Source organism: Anabrus simplex, chromosome 3 (assembly GCF_040414725.1).
Source record: "Anabrus simplex isolate iqAnaSimp1 chromosome 3, ASM4041472v1, whole genome shotgun sequence".
In the NCBI taxonomy this organism is placed as follows: domain Eukaryota; kingdom Metazoa; phylum Arthropoda; class Insecta; order Orthoptera; family Tettigoniidae; genus Anabrus; species Anabrus simplex.
This window is the reverse complement of record NC_090267.1, coordinates 69,435,021-69,450,694: the sequence shown is the minus strand read 5'-3', so window position 1 is coordinate 69,450,694 and position 15,674 is coordinate 69,435,021. Positions and strand designations below refer to the sequence as shown.

The following is a 15,674-nucleotide window of genomic DNA, read 5'->3' as shown; positions in this document are numbered from 1 at the left end:
CTGTTACGGTTTCCAAGTCCTGACAATCTTCTACTGAATCTCGGAATTCCCTACTAAAGAGGTTTGCTTTCTCAGTATCTGTTAAATAGTGTTCACCCCCTTCTCCCACCATTGTAGGAATTTGGATTCCTTTCCCTTTCTGATTCCTAATATATGAATACAGCTTTTTCCATTTCCCTTTGTGGTCATTACCCTCTTGAAGAATGCCATTCATATAATTCTCTTTTGCTTCCTTTTTCACTCTATTCAGTTCCCTCATTAGTTGTTTTCTAGTTTCTCTATTCTCCCTACCTTCTTTGATTTTCCTGTTTACTATTCTACATTTTCTTTTTAATTTTCTTATTTCCCTTGTATAATAAACAGGGTCTGAGGTCATTTTACCCTTCTTAACAGGTACTAATCTCTTCTCTCCTTCCCAAATTATTCCTTTAAATTTAGCCCAAAGTGTATCCACATTATTCCCTTCACTTATCCAACAACTGAATTGTGATTTAAGGTAAGTCCCAAATTCATCAACTTTAGTTTTTCTGTATAATTTCTTGTCTTTTGTGACCCTCTTATTAAGCATTTTTGGTACGAGTCCTACATCCATTATTACAGCCTTATGGTCACCTATTCCTTCAATTACCTCAGTTTTATCAACAATTTCCCATGGTTTAACCAAGAATACATCTAGCAAGTTATTGAGACGAGTTGGTTCTTGTACTACCTGTGTAAATCCTCCCTCCCAAATTAACTTATTTGCCAGTTTCTGTTCATGGGCTTCACTTGCAGCTCCATTCCATTCAACTTCAGGCAAGTTTAGATCTCCCCCAATTATTACCGTATCATTATTGTTTTTATGAGTATAATCTATTATTTTCTCAAATATTTCCATATCTCTTTCCTCTCTTCCAGGCCTATATGTTCCTATAATTCCCACCTCCTTCATATTATCACAAACTAATTTTATCCCTAATATTTCATCCCTTTCATCAGTAAACCATTCATGGGAACAATAAGTTTCCTTCACCAGAATAAATACCCCTCCTCCTTTTTTATCTCCTCGGTCTCTACGATAGACTGTATACCCTTCTGGAAATACTTCTGTATTACCCACCCCTTCTCTCAACCACGATTCCACTCCTATCACCACATCCATCTCATAAGTTTCCATCAATGTACCGAATTTTAATTGTTTATTTACTACACTCTGACAGTTTACCAAGAGCAATCTCAGACCTCCTTCCTCCCTAAAACTTGACTGTTGCAATTGGGTAACGTTTGACTCATGAGTTGAGAACTTCCCTGGAACCCAGATCCTTGTACATAGATGTTGATTTAAGGGTCTGGGTTTTCTGGCAAGTTTCCCTGTATGTGCCAGTTTAGTGGTATGGGTTTTCTTAAGTACCGATTAGTTTGCAAATCTCTGTTGATAATTGTAGCAATTTCTCTACAGAGAGTTGCTTTTCCATTACCATTTAGATGTAACCCATGTCTAGTGAACATTTGCCTGCCAAGACCTAAAGTATCTACTACATAGACATTTCCAAAACTCTTACATAATCTCTTGATTTTTATATTTACATCATGTACAGCTTTGTTCACACATGAGTCCTCTAAAAGGTCATACCTGGGTGGCACATTTACTACAATTACTTTTGAGTCAGGTAGTTTGGAAATCTTACCTCTGAGAGTCGTAATTAGTTCCTCACCTTCATTTGCAGCAATGTCATTTGTACCACTCACAATCACCACATAATTGTCCTTCTCTGACACAGGATCACAACTTGAAAGGACGTCTTCAGTTTTGGCACCTGGTTTTATTAGTCCTAAAACCTCAGTCTCTGGATTCTGCAGCTCATCCTTGATGCCTTCTGCCATACCCCGCCCTTGACTGTCTGCGTAGAGATGAATCTTTGGCGATCTTGACTTTCGGTTGGTTTTCTTACCTCCACTGGATTTAAAATTATTTGGAAAACTTGGTGTGTCATCTTACTACTGTTCGGTGAAAGATGTTATAGTTACTCGTATTCTGACGACGACATGGAAGACGATCTCAGTACTCTGAAATTCTCTCCTATCTGACAGTTCGCTAAATCCAAGGAGTAAATACAAACTGCTGTTTTTACCTCCTAGCTACCCTTTACTCTTTGCTTCCTAGTTAGCTGTCATGTCAACACGTGAGCAGGTGGCGAAGGGTGTTTTGGTTGAAGATGGATAAAAAAGAAATAATAAGGAGTTAGCATTGTTTTTCGTCCGTTGAATTTGAAAGGCGTATTTATCGTTTTCACTCAATAAAGCACAGTTCTGAACAAAATGATTCATAGTCTGTTCATCATAAATTCGTCTGGGTAAAGATTTACTGTTTGGTTATGTTTATCATTGGTCATTCCTATTCCTTCCTTTTGAAGTTTATTGAGGACGAGAATCATTATACATTCTCCTTAGTATCTGGATTAGCTTGTTGCATTATAACCGGAAGGGGTTGAAAAGTATCATGTATCTTTGTGATTCAACAGCTGTTTTTGTTTCAGTTCTCAAATTCTGTCACCTGACAAGCTAAATTATTTCTAACTGTGTTCATGTAAATGGTACAGGTTCATTAAGAACCTTTTATTATTTAATCTTAGTTCATTTTGTCGATTTATTTCATGTTATAGGTTTTTAAAATTCTAATATGTTTCATTTTGTTTGTAGAGATGTGTTTATGGAGAAACATTGGAAGAGTGTAATATCTCGCTCAGTATGTGACTACTTCTTCGACCAACAGCGTAAAGTGAGCAGTCCAGAAGATATGCCTCCAGTAATAGCCACTCCTCATCACTACCTCATCAGCATCAATCGCTGTTCAATGTTTTTTGTTGCAGTTTGTATGACGGAAGGTATGGGTTTTCTTTATTTGTATCGTTGTTTCTCCTCCCTGTTAATCTCTTGAAGTGTTGACAGTGGAGAAGATTCCAACTTTAGTGAGGGATCTTGAATTATAACTTTACATGCACTTTTAAAATTAAAGCAAAATCTATATCTGAATGATTATGTTGAGTTGTTGTAGAGATATGATTTTTTTTTATTTACACAATTGGCTTTACATCGCACCGACACAGATAGGTCTTATGGCGATGAAGGGACAGAAAAGGGCTAGGAGTGGGAAGGAAGCGGTTGTGGCATTAATTAAGGTACAGGCTCAGCATTTGCCTGAATATTAACATTTTATGTACTCCAAACTTTCACTTGTTCAAATTTCAAGGCACTCCTTCCACCCAATTTTCAGAAATGGTATTTGAATATTCGAGAGTGCTTCACAAAACCAGAACGCGACACATTCCACAACGAGCATGCAGGGCAAAGAGCAAGCTCATGATCCACGGATCAAATCTCATCTCTATAGTATTTTTGTTTGTTGCTGTTTATCACAAGCCCCCGGTATTCCCCACTCCTCTTGTCCATCATGCCTCTCCTCCTGCACAGTTTACCAGCAAACAGATGTGTGAAAAAGATGTTGTGAATGTCTTGGTCACTATCCTTTACCGAACATAAAACAAAAACACCTCAGATTCCAATGTGATCCAAAGGAAAGCAGCAAGATATGTTCCGGGGGATTTCCACCAAAATAGTACAGTAGTGTTATGAATATGTCGCAAACTTTGGCCTGGGAAGACTTGGAAGTAAGAAGATAAGCTGCTTGACTAAGTGGTGCACTCCAAGCTGTCAGCGGAGGGTTGGCATGGATTGACATTGGTAGGCTAAACTAAGTAATTCCAAATTTATCTTCTTGTTATGATCTTCCTGCTTTAAAAATATATATATTTAATTACGAAGCAGTACAGTAATCACCAATCTAAAATGGAACTTATTGGATGGATTGTGTGAAGCAAATATTTGTTTATAGAAAGAGGAATTAAGGATTGGAATAAAATCATTAATATTATTTTGTATTATTAGAATATTGCACATCTATACCTGTTAAGTGCAAACCTTATATAGTAGTATAGTATATTTATTCTTCTGTTAAATCAAATACATGTATGCAAAGTAGTAAGGATGTAAAGGAGAGTGCATATAAGTCTCTGGTAAGACCCCAACTAGAGTATGGTTCCAGTGTATGGGACCCTCACAAGGATTACCTGATTCAAGAACTGGAAAAAATCCAAAGAAAAGCAGCTCGATTTGTTCTGGGTGATTTCCGACAAAAGAGTAGCGTTACAAAAATGTTGCAATGTTTGGGTTGGGAAGAATTGAGAGAAAGAAGAAGAGTTGCTCGACTAAGTGGTATGTCTCAAGTATTATTACAATATTATAAGTCCACCTGTTCAATACAATACAATATGATCCACTATTTCATATGGTCAAATATTTTTTTAATACATAATACATAAAAGTCAAAGGTACATGTTTCACCCTCCTTACGGGCATCATCAGCCTATATCAATCTTAAAAATAATACATATACTTATAAATTATAGGTTAAAATGTTGAAAAATGATTTCGTAAAACATTATACAATAACATCTAAAACAACGATAATGCACCAAAGTATGTTAAAAGAGAGTGAATTAACAGTTTTGAAGATTAAAACGTGATTAAACATGAAATTTTGAGAGTTTAAAACTAAAATGGATCCATATTTTTATAATATCATAAAGACTGCGATGGCCTTGAGTGTAAACACAATCATCAAAGGGGAATGTATCTTCAATTCCCAAGTTGAATCCAAGGTGGTAAAATCGCTGTCAGTTATTTAAAACAGAAGTGTGAATGTAATAAACAAGTTAAAATGTATATGTTTGGGATATCTGAAAGTCGAGAAGAAAATGGAACTTCTTGTAGAGGCGTTGCTTATGATAAAACGTATGTCAAAGCTAGCGGAGTTCGGAAATTATGTGGTAGTCGAATGGATCTAAAAGATAGTCAAGTTGATGTTATAATTCCGTTGAAACATTTGTTGGAAGAAATGTTCAGGATTTTACGTACGGAGCGTATTAAGTACGTCAGGTTGTTACAGCAACGCTAGCTTGACTGGGTATTATGTATTATTTTTAAGATTGATATAGGCTGATGATGCCTGTAAGGAGAGTGAAACATGTACCTTTGACTTTTATGTATTATCTATAAAAAAAAATATTTGACCATATGAAATAGTGGATCAAATTGTATTGTATTGAACAGGTGGACTTATAATATTGTAATAATACTTGAGACATACGTCATCTTCAATACGGAACCAAAATGAGAATAGTTACTTGTAAGTGGTATGTTCCGAGCTGTCAGCGGAGAGATGGCGTGGAATGACATTAGTAGACGAATAGGTTTGAATGGCGTTTATAAAAGTAGGAAAGATCACAATATGAAGATAAAGTTGGAATTCAAGAGGACAAACTGGGGCAAATATTCATTTATAGGAAGGGGAGTTAGGGATTGGAATAACTTACCAAGGGAGATGTTCAATAAATTTCCAATTTCTTTGAAATCATTTCGAAAAAGGCTAGGAAAGCAACAGATAGGGAATCTGCCACCTGGGCGACTGCCCTAAATGCAGATCAGGATTGATTGATTGATTGATTGATTGATTGATTGATTGATTGATTGATTGATTGATTGATTGATTGATTGATTGATTGATTGACTCGTCAGCTATCTAATGCTTACTGTAGAACACTTGGCTAACCGTTCAGTGCTTACTCTAGCTCATACACATCACTTCATATTCAGGTCTTTATTGAACACGTAATGGATTATGATTTGTGTCGTGTAGTACGGTATGCTGCTCATTGAATAGAAACATTACTGGGTTGAGTTGCTCAGACAGTAGAGCACTGGCCTTCTGAGCCCTACTTGGCAGGTTCAGTCCTCGCTCAGTCTTGTGGTATTTGGTTCAATCCTCACTCAGTCTTGTGATATTTGAAGGTGCTCAAATATGTCAGCCTCATGTTGGTAGGTTTACTGGCATGTAAAAGAACTCTGCAGGACAAAATTCCAGCACCCCAGCATTTCCAAAAAACATCGAAGTGGTCAGTGAAACATAAAATCAATAATATTATTTATTATTATAGGAGTAGGCCTATTACACACCTACACCTGTTAAGTGCAAACCATATGATGACTCGTCAGTCTGTAGTGCCTTAGAAAGAACATCATTTTATGGTTTTTATTTATGAAGGAGCCTAACATCATCCTCTTCCTGGCCTTTACCCATTTACAGGGAAGGGCTAGGAGTGGGAAGGAAGCGGCCGTGGCCTTAATTAAGGTACAGCCCCAGCCTTTGCCTGGTGTGAAAATGGGAAACCACGGAAAACCATTTTCAGGGCTGCCGACAGTGGGGTTTGAACCTACTATCTCCCAAATACTGGATACTGGCCGCACTTAAGCGACTGCAGCTATCGAGCTCGGTGATGCCATATTTAATATTCAACCAATAGCAGTGGTTGTCGACAGTGAAGATATTGAAAATGTTGCACACTGTTGTTTATTTTCATGATGGTTGGTAGTGTGATCTGTTTTATGTAAATGAGGTGTATAAAAAACAAAAATGAACACCTAGCCCCCAAACCAGAGGAATTAACTGAAAGTGGCTAAAATAGCCTGGCTGGCATGAGATTTGAATTCATCTGAACTTACGGCCACTATGCTGACCATTCAGCCAAGGATTAAACATGAAGGAGACTAATCTCTAGAACTAAAACTTGGCAAGTACGGTTAGCAATCCAAACATCTACCTATATGATTTCCTTAATTGATTTTATTTGAGATCATATGAAAACCATTGGAAACGTGAAAAAAAATATAATAAGCACTCTGTAAGAGAATTTTGTAATGAACCTAAGGTGTCATTCAGTTCACTGCAAACATTGCAACATGTTTGGGTTGGGATGAATTGAGAGAAAGAAGAAGAGCTGCTCGACTAAGTGGTATGTTCCGGGCTGTCAGCGGAGAGATGGCGTGGAATGACATTAGTAGACGAATAAGTTTGAATGGCGTTTATAAAAGTAGGAAAGATCACAATCTGAAGATAAAGTTGGAATTCAAGAGGACAAACTGGGGCAAATATTCATTTATAGGAAGGGGAGTTAGGGATTGGAATAACTTACCAAGAGAGATGTTCAATAAATTTCCAATTTCTTTGAAATCATTTAGGAAAAGGCTAGGAAAACAACAAATAGGGAATCTGCCACCTGGGCGACTGCCCTAAATGCAGATCAGTATTGATTGATTGATTGATTGATTGATTGATTGATTGATTGATTGATTGATTGAAGGGCTTAGATCTTCATTGCACATTAATTGTGTTATATTCAGTTTGTTTTCTGAACCCATGAGGCCTGGTGCGCACTAGCAATAAGTAATTGCCTGATTGAGCAACTATTAAGTTGTCAGTACAGAACACACTGAGATGGATGGCAGCATGTGCACCAGCAACTTTCTAACTAAGTTAGCATCTTTAAGTTTCAGTCTGTCAAAACTAATGCAATATTAAGAAAACACTAGAAAATACCAGGAAAACAAAACATTTCAATTAAATGAGGGTGTAGCTGACAACTAATCTAGACCTAGTAACAGTGGTAAAACTAGGAAATAGCACTTCAGCATGTATTACGATGTCTCCTATTTTTTATACAGAACTCTGTTTGTGTGGCTGTTGGTCACAATATTGTGAAGAGTGTTTCCCACGCTCGCATATAAACATGCGCACGCCGCACTGAGGCACTCAGTCTTGGCTTGGCAGCCTTTGAGAACGGAGCTCCCGTTGGATGTTACCGCCAGGTGCATGGATAAGTAAGATTCTATTAGAATAAAATTTATTGCAGCCACCTAGTCAGTACAATTCACCGTTTGTGGTGATTGAATTCTAAATGATTTGTATACACTACATAGGTACATGTTTCGCCAGGGCGAGTTTGCAGCCGGTCAGGTGGAAATTCACGATGAACAAAGGAACGGGAGACCGTTAATTTCCATCAAGACAGTCGTGAAGGTTGAGAAAATCATGCATGAAGATCAGTGGATCACCCTGGATGATCTCTGCACTTTGGTTCTGAGGTTTCCCCGAAGCGCCGCTCGCAGAATTTTAACAGAAAAGTTGAAATGCCAGAAGGTGTGTGCAAGGTGGGTGCCAGCACTGACGACGAGGTGAAAGATGAGGTTCACACAACTTCCTGAACAGCATGGCGGTGAGCTGGTATGACATGGGCATGCAAAAACTGACACATCTACAAAAATGCATTTACCGAAATGGTGATTATGTAGAAAAATAGCTAAATGTTCAAGCTGTAAAATGATGTAAACCATTGTAGAAATAAACAGGTCTTTGTATTTGTAAAAATAATAGGAGACCTTATTTTTGGAATTACCTTCGTACATAATTAGGGAAGTAAATTACAGAAATGTTCCCTTATATTTCATATAGGAAAGAGAAGTGTTCACTTATAGTGCTGTGGACACCCCTTTTAATTCACCCACTTTTAATTCTACTTCTGTAAATTAATATCAGAAAGCATGCAAGATTTTCAGTATCTTCACCGTTGACTGCCACTGCTGTTGGCTGAAGGTAAAATTTGACACCTCGTCACAAGATGTTAGTAACATTATAAGTAAGTAGAAATTAATGAAATCTTACTTGGAATGAGTGTCAGAGGAGAGATGTCTTCATTGCGATGTCCAGGAACCCACCATCCCGCCCCCAGAAGTAGTTTACTTTTGTAACCTAATGAAGAGCATTACACTCACTTGCATTCGTATTTGCCAACGTAAAGTGGCTCATGACTTCATTTCCATCAATTATAATAATGAGATTCTGTTACCAACCCCTGCACAATAAAAGAACAAGTAATTGGAACATGTGAAGGATACCCAATGGTCTTGTCCGGACCCTATCTAACCAGTCCAGACCAGTGGTGTTTCCACAGGAAACTAGAGGCCTAAGGCTGCTTCGCAGCTCTTACCTGCCCCTTTGCTTGTCCCCACATCACTGGTCTTATCCAGGCTCCTCCCTAACCATTCACACGGCAAGAAAAACTTTTAATTCACCTTTCCACCACTAGTCCCATAGTTCCTATTGAAACAACAATCACCACCACTCCATAGTTCCTAAGTAGAGCGTTTGGCAGCCGTGAGTACCGCCCAACAACATCCTCCGCGAGAAGTAAACAAAGGACAGTTGTTCCGTGCGTATGTTTGTGTGTGGTGAAAGTCTTGTGACGAGGGAGCAAGTATTGATTTGACTGATTATTAAATATGGCATCACTCCCAGAATTCAACACAGGTAGTTTTCATTACCAACTATCATACAGTAAAAATCTAAAACAATGTCTTTGCTGTTAGGCAATGGTCTGACACAAAACAATACCCTCGCTTTGCTGGAGCACACTCCTTTGAGAGGGGCTCAGTTATACACCCCTGAAATTTTAGACCAATGGGTTTTGTCACTAAAAACAGTTCATAGCATTGTGTGAGTAAGGTGCTAACAACAACAGAGCATCCTCCTCCTTGCCATGTGCCTCCTGCAGCAGTGTGCCTTAATGATGACTGTGGAAAGACTATTCCCCAGTTCTGCCACTAACTGCTGACATGTGTTAATTATATATTCTTATAAACATTGATTTGTGTTTGATGAATCGGGTTGTGATTTGCTTAACCCTTTCCAACAACCAGTCACCAAGAACCTTTTGCTGAGTTTTGTTTATGTTCATTAATATCAGTGTATGTACACTACACTACATGTGCAAATCACACTGTGTTTTACCAACTTACCTAATGGCTGAGTTAAATTATAATATTACCGGTAACTAGCTGATGTACTCGTGCTTCACTACAGAATTCTCAGAAAGACTGACCTTGTGGTCAACATAGGTCATTAAGAAAACGAGAGTAGGAAAGTAGCGATTAAAAGCAATTTTATCATATAAAGTACTCGATCAAATGAAAAACCACCAGGCGAGTTGGGCCATGTGGTTACGGGTACACAGCTGTGAGCTTGCGTCTGGGAGATAGTGGGTTCAAATCCCATTGTTGGTAGCCCTGAAGATGGTATTCCGTGGTTTCTCATTTTCACACCAGGCAAATGCTGGGGCTGTACCTTAATTAAGGCCAAGGCCGCTTCCTTCACACTCCTAGCCCTTTCCTATCCAATCAACGCCATAAGACCTATCAGTGTCGGTGCGATGTTAGGCAAATTTTTAAAAAATACTCGGCACGGAGCAGTAATCCTATCTATCAGAGATGAGTGGCAACAGAAGACACAAAGCACATCACAACAAACAATGGTCAATATAATGTTATTGTAGATCAACTTTATGAGCTTTCTATATTGTAGGCCTTCACATTCAGTTTTGTCTCGACTCTGTGATAGCATTGTGTGAGTAAGGTGCTAACAACAACAGAGCATCCTCCTCCTTGCCATGTGCCTCTTGTAAAATTATTGATAGCAAAAACTGTAATTCAATAATGTTATTTGTTTTACGTCCCACCAACTATTTTTATGGTTTTTGGAGACGCCGAAGTGCCGGAATTTAGACCCGCAGGAGTTCTTTTACGTGCCAGTAAATCTACCGACACGAGGCTGACGTATTTGAGCACCTTCAAATACCACCGGACTGAGCCAGGATCGAACCTGCCAAGTTGGGGTCAGAAGCCCAGCGCCTCAACCGTCTGAGCCATTCAGCCCAGCAGGCTTTTCATTATATTCTGTTTACCTATTTTCTCATGACTCGGCGCTGATATGGACTTGGTAACAAAAATCCGAATTCATGAATATCTCTGTGATCATAGCCGGTTCGGTAACAATGTATAAGACATGAATGAAAGGAAATAAGTTATGTAGTATTTATCGATACGACCACTAATAACATAAATATTTGAGAATTAAATTTTAGGCCTTCCCCTAAACTACCACTTTCTCAGCCTGAATACAATTATTTATGGCCTAGATTGTAGCGACTTATTTCCCGACTTCACCTACGGATTTTCGTTAAGATACGACCACTAATAACAAAAATATTTGAGAATTACATTTTAGGCCTTCCCCTAAACTACTATTTCATTCAAAGCGTGAATACAATTATTTATGGCCTAGATTCCCCAACTTTGCATACCAATTTTCATTAAATTCTCTTCAATCGTTTTCTCGTGATGTGTGTACAGACAGACATTATGGAAAATTAAAAATTGTATTTCCTTGTTACTGTGGACACGATTGATACAGAAATACCATCTTTTTAAATTCTGAGTTATGTACAGACAAAACTCTTTTATATATAGAGACTAGCTGATGTACGCTACCTGTGCTTCACTACGGAATTCTACATTGTATACAGAATTCTAGGTTGTATTAAATTGCACAGCTTTTAATGTTACCCTAGAAACACGACGGGAAGTCACCAAATGCCTTTTTTCATATGAAGACTGGGTTAGGGAATTTTCATTGTAATGGTAGGCTCGCTTGGCTACCATCAGTCACAATCAGGTTGGGAAGTTTTCATTAGAATGGCAGACACTCACTCTCCATCTGCTCTTTTACATCCTCAGAAAGACTGTCTTAGTGGTTTTCCCAACTGAAATGAACATAGGTCATTACAATGACGTCAGTAGGAATGGTGCAATTAAAAGCAAGGCTTTCATGTGCATTACTCGATCAAATTAAAATCCACACATTTTCTCACTTTTAACGAACAGTACCACGCTACCTATCTAGCAGTCCAATGTTCCAGAGCTGAAATGACAAAGCCGACGGCCGTGATCCGTGAACATTCTTCATCTTTTTTTCGGGTGGGGGTCGAATAGTCGAGAGTCCCAGGGGAAAAACTATGCCCTTTTACTAATATATTTCCTAGGAGTACCAGATGAGTCGGAAAATCTCAATTCACTACACTGGCGGTGGAAAATCAATGTGACTTGGAGGCAAATTTTCCCTCCAAGCCAGAAGAGAATCCCCCTCTTCACTGCTAATTTGGAATAAAATGAATGTAGAATTTAACAGAAGTGAGGAGGAAGACACGCTTCTTAAGAAACAGCTCGTTTCAGGGTTGAATTTTGAATTATTTAGTGAATTGTGGTGCTATAATTTGGAATAGGCCTAAACTGTAATCCTAGACCAGGTGGTACTACTACTACTACTACTACTACTACTACTACTACTACTACTAAGTGAGCCTCTGTCTTAGGCCTAAGTGTGCACACTGCTTATTCAAAACAGTGCGTCAGAGTAGGGATCGAATAGCTGGAATACTATGATGAACCAATGTATTATATACCAGCAGTATCAGAAATTGTATAAACCAGAGGAATGGCATGCTAAGAAAGAAAGTTTTCTAATTCCCCAGCTATTTCCCGCCAATATTCAGTCATAGTTGGTACGGTAAAACTGAATAAAATAAAAATGATCGGTAATAGTATTCTTTATAACTTTTGTTATGTAGTACTTTTCAATAGGACCAATAACATAGGTATTTAAAAATTAAATTTTAGGCACATTCTGCTAAACTACAATTTCATCCAGGGTGAATAAAATTGTTTATAGCTCAGACTGTAGTTTCTTATTCCCTTACTCTATATATCGATTTTCATTACATTCTGTTAACCCATTTTCTCGTGGCTCGGCGTTGATATGGACTTGCCAACAAAAATGCAAATTTATGAATTTCTGTGTTATCATAGCCGGTACGGTAAAAATATATAAAACATAAATGATCAGAAATTTAATTCTATATAACTTTAGTTATGTAGTATTTATCGATAGGACCACTAATAATATACCAGTAGATATTTGAGAAATACCGTTTTTGACCTTCCCTTAAATACCATTTCACACGGCGTGAATAAAATGATTTATATCCTAGATTGTAGAGACTCATCCCCCGACTTTACATACCGATTTTCGTTAAATTCTCTTCAGCAGTTTTCTCATGATGTATGCAAATACATACAGACAGACAGAAATGGGACTGAGCTCGATAACTGCAGACGCTTAAGTGCGGCCAGTATTCAGTAATCGGGTGATAGTGGGCTCGAACCCCACTGTCGGCAGCCCTGAAGATGGTTTTCCGTGGTTTCCCATTTTCACACCAGGCAAATGCTGGGCTGTACCTTAATTAAGGCAACGGCCGCTTCCTTCTCAGTCTTAGCCCTTTCCTGTCCCATTGTCGCCATAAGACCTATCTGTATCGGTGCGACATGAAGCCAATAGAAAAAAGAAATTGTGGAAAAGTAAAAAGTGCATTTCCTGATTACTGTGGACATGACCGATACAAAAATACCATTCTTTTCAAATTCTGAGCAATGTACAGACAAAACTCTTATTTTATATACAGTACGGAGCCACTTCGGTTGACGCATTTTTTCGGATGACGCATGGTAAATATTTTCGGAAGTTAAATGTCCAAAAAAAATGCATAAACTCTTTTAAGCAAAGGTGCATACTGTATATTAACATACAAATGTTTACATAATATCACTCATTGTATAAAATCAGTGATTTTCTTCTGAATATTCTTGGTGCAGCACTGTCGTGCAGTTGTCACACCACCGTTTAATCAACCATACATCACCTGGTGTAGATTCATTGCTTTGTTCAACAAAGCGCAAAGCAATCTGAAATAATGAAACAATTTTTTATTACTACTGAACTGAATACTGTATACAGTAATTTTATTACAGTACTGTAATTAAAACATGTGGGACTGTATTTTAATAAAAATTCGAAATCAATCTTACCTCCCATGCATTAAATCCATCATCTGATGTAACTCAATTCTCAGAACTGCTGTTGTCAAAGTCGGAGTCGTCTGCATAATCTTCCTGACGAATAATGCAGTAATAATGATGATAATAATAATACAGTAATAATAATTCCTGCTTGTCCAAGAAAAGTGTATCATGGAATGAACTAGAGGGTAAGAAACTGTTTTGTTTTATTGTACACATGCATTCTGTCATAAGTCATAATATAAAAATAGGGTTTGCCTAGTAGTTCTCAGCATATATAGCAAGAGAATTACTAATATAGACGGCTAAGAACGAGAGGGTGAACACAAAATATTAAAATACAATTTTGCAGAGCATTTCGGTTAAGCGGGGTTCTACTGTATATAGATGAGCAGGTGAACCAGGTCCATCAGAGTTCTTCAGATTAAAAGACCAAAATACATTCATACATACATTAACTTATTTCTTTCCTAGAGATTTACAGTAGGGAAAATGTAAATTGCAGCGTGATGAAGGAATGGGTCATTCATGTTTATATTGGATATACACTGCCTGACAAAAAAAAGTTAAGCACGCAGGAGTGGTTAAAAGTGAATGGAACTCCATATGCTTAAAGACCATGTGGTTTTATTGAACTGATTACAATATGGGATGAAAGGGACAAGGCCATTAGCAGTTACAAGTGGAATGTAGGCCCCAGGCCAGTATGGTGCCGCGCAACCCCCTCACCCCCCCCCCTCCGCCCCCTCCCGATGGTAATGCATACCCTTATGCTGTTTGGAATGGTGTCAAACAGCCTGTGGATCCTCTCCTGAGGCAAGTTTGTCCACAGTTGTTGCAGCGGTCTCTCCAGGTCCCGCAGGTTGGTTCTGGGACGGAGTCCCTTTCCAATGTCGTTCCACACTTGTTCAATGATTCAGAGGTTCGGAGATCTTGTTGGCCACGGGAAGACCTCAACATGCTCTAGGCAGTCCGCATGCTGTGTGTGGACGTGCATTATGTTGTTGGAACACTGTCCCAGGGTGCTGTGCTGTCAAAGTCTGCCGAAGCACTGTTAGAGGTGAGCCGAATGCATATCCTATGGCTCCCCACACCATGATGCCAGGGATTACGCCTGTGTGTCTTTCCACAATATGGGCAGGATGTGCCCTCTGCCCTCAACGCCACCAACCCACACACAGTGGTCATCGGAGGTTAAGCGGGACTCATCACTGAACATGATGCGATGCCAGTCGTCCTTTGTGCATGCCTCTTGGGCAAGCACCACTCCAAAAACAGGCGTTGGTGTTCTGGTGTTAATGGCAACCAACGCATGGGGTGATAGGATCCCAATCCTACAAAAGCAGTAATTGCACCTCTAAATATAAGCAAGAAAACAGGAAGGATTGCACCAACTATAGAAGTATCTGATGATTAGTATACCAGGCAAAGTATTCACTGGCATCTTGGAAGGGAAGGTGCGATCAGTGGTTGAGAGGAAGTTGGATGAAAATCAGTGTGGCTTCAGACCACAGAGGGGCAGTCAGGATCAGATTTTCAGTATGCTCCAGGTAACTGTAAAATGCTACGATAGGAATAGACAGTTGTGTTCAATGAGTATGGTATGAAAATTAGCCTTTTGAAGACTAAATTGATGTCAGTAGGTAAGGAATTCAATAGAATTGAATTTCAGATTGGTGATACAAAGGTGGAACAGGTAGATAAATTCAAGTAGGGCCTATATAGGATGTGTGTTCTCTCAGGATGGTAATATAGTGAGAGAGATTGATTCAAGGTGCAGTAAAGCTAATGCAGTGAGCTTGCAGTTGCGATCAACAGTATTCTGTAAGAAGGAAGTCAGCTCCTGGATGAAACTATCCTTACATCGGTCTGTTTTCAGACCAACTTTGCTTTATGGGAGCAAAAGCTGGGTGGACTCAGTATATCTTATTCATGAGTTAGAAGTAGCGAGAATGATTGCTGGTACAAACTGGTAGGAACAATGGCAGGAGGGTACTCGG

The 15,674-nt window shown here is 38.7% G+C and overlaps 1 protein-coding gene across 2 annotated transcripts in view; it reads left to right on the top strand.

Moving 5' to 3' along the window:
* The first annotated feature begins 2,127 nt into the window (after positions 1-2,127).
* The window catches only part of cm (AP-3 complex subunit carmine), a 65,800-nt gene continuing 52,253 nt past the window's right edge, over positions 2,128-15,674 (top strand). Inside the window, exons 1-2 of one of the 2 annotated variants that reach the window (XM_067144111.2) lie at positions 2,128-2,333; positions 2,680-2,864. In XM_067144111.2, the coding sequence (XP_067000212.1) occupies positions 2,299-2,333; positions 2,680-2,864 (220 nt within the window). In that variant the 5' untranslated portion in view covers positions 2,128-2,298. The remainder of the gene's footprint in view (positions 2,334-2,679; positions 2,865-15,674) is intronic. The other variant, XM_068226998.1, reaches the window with a different exon arrangement.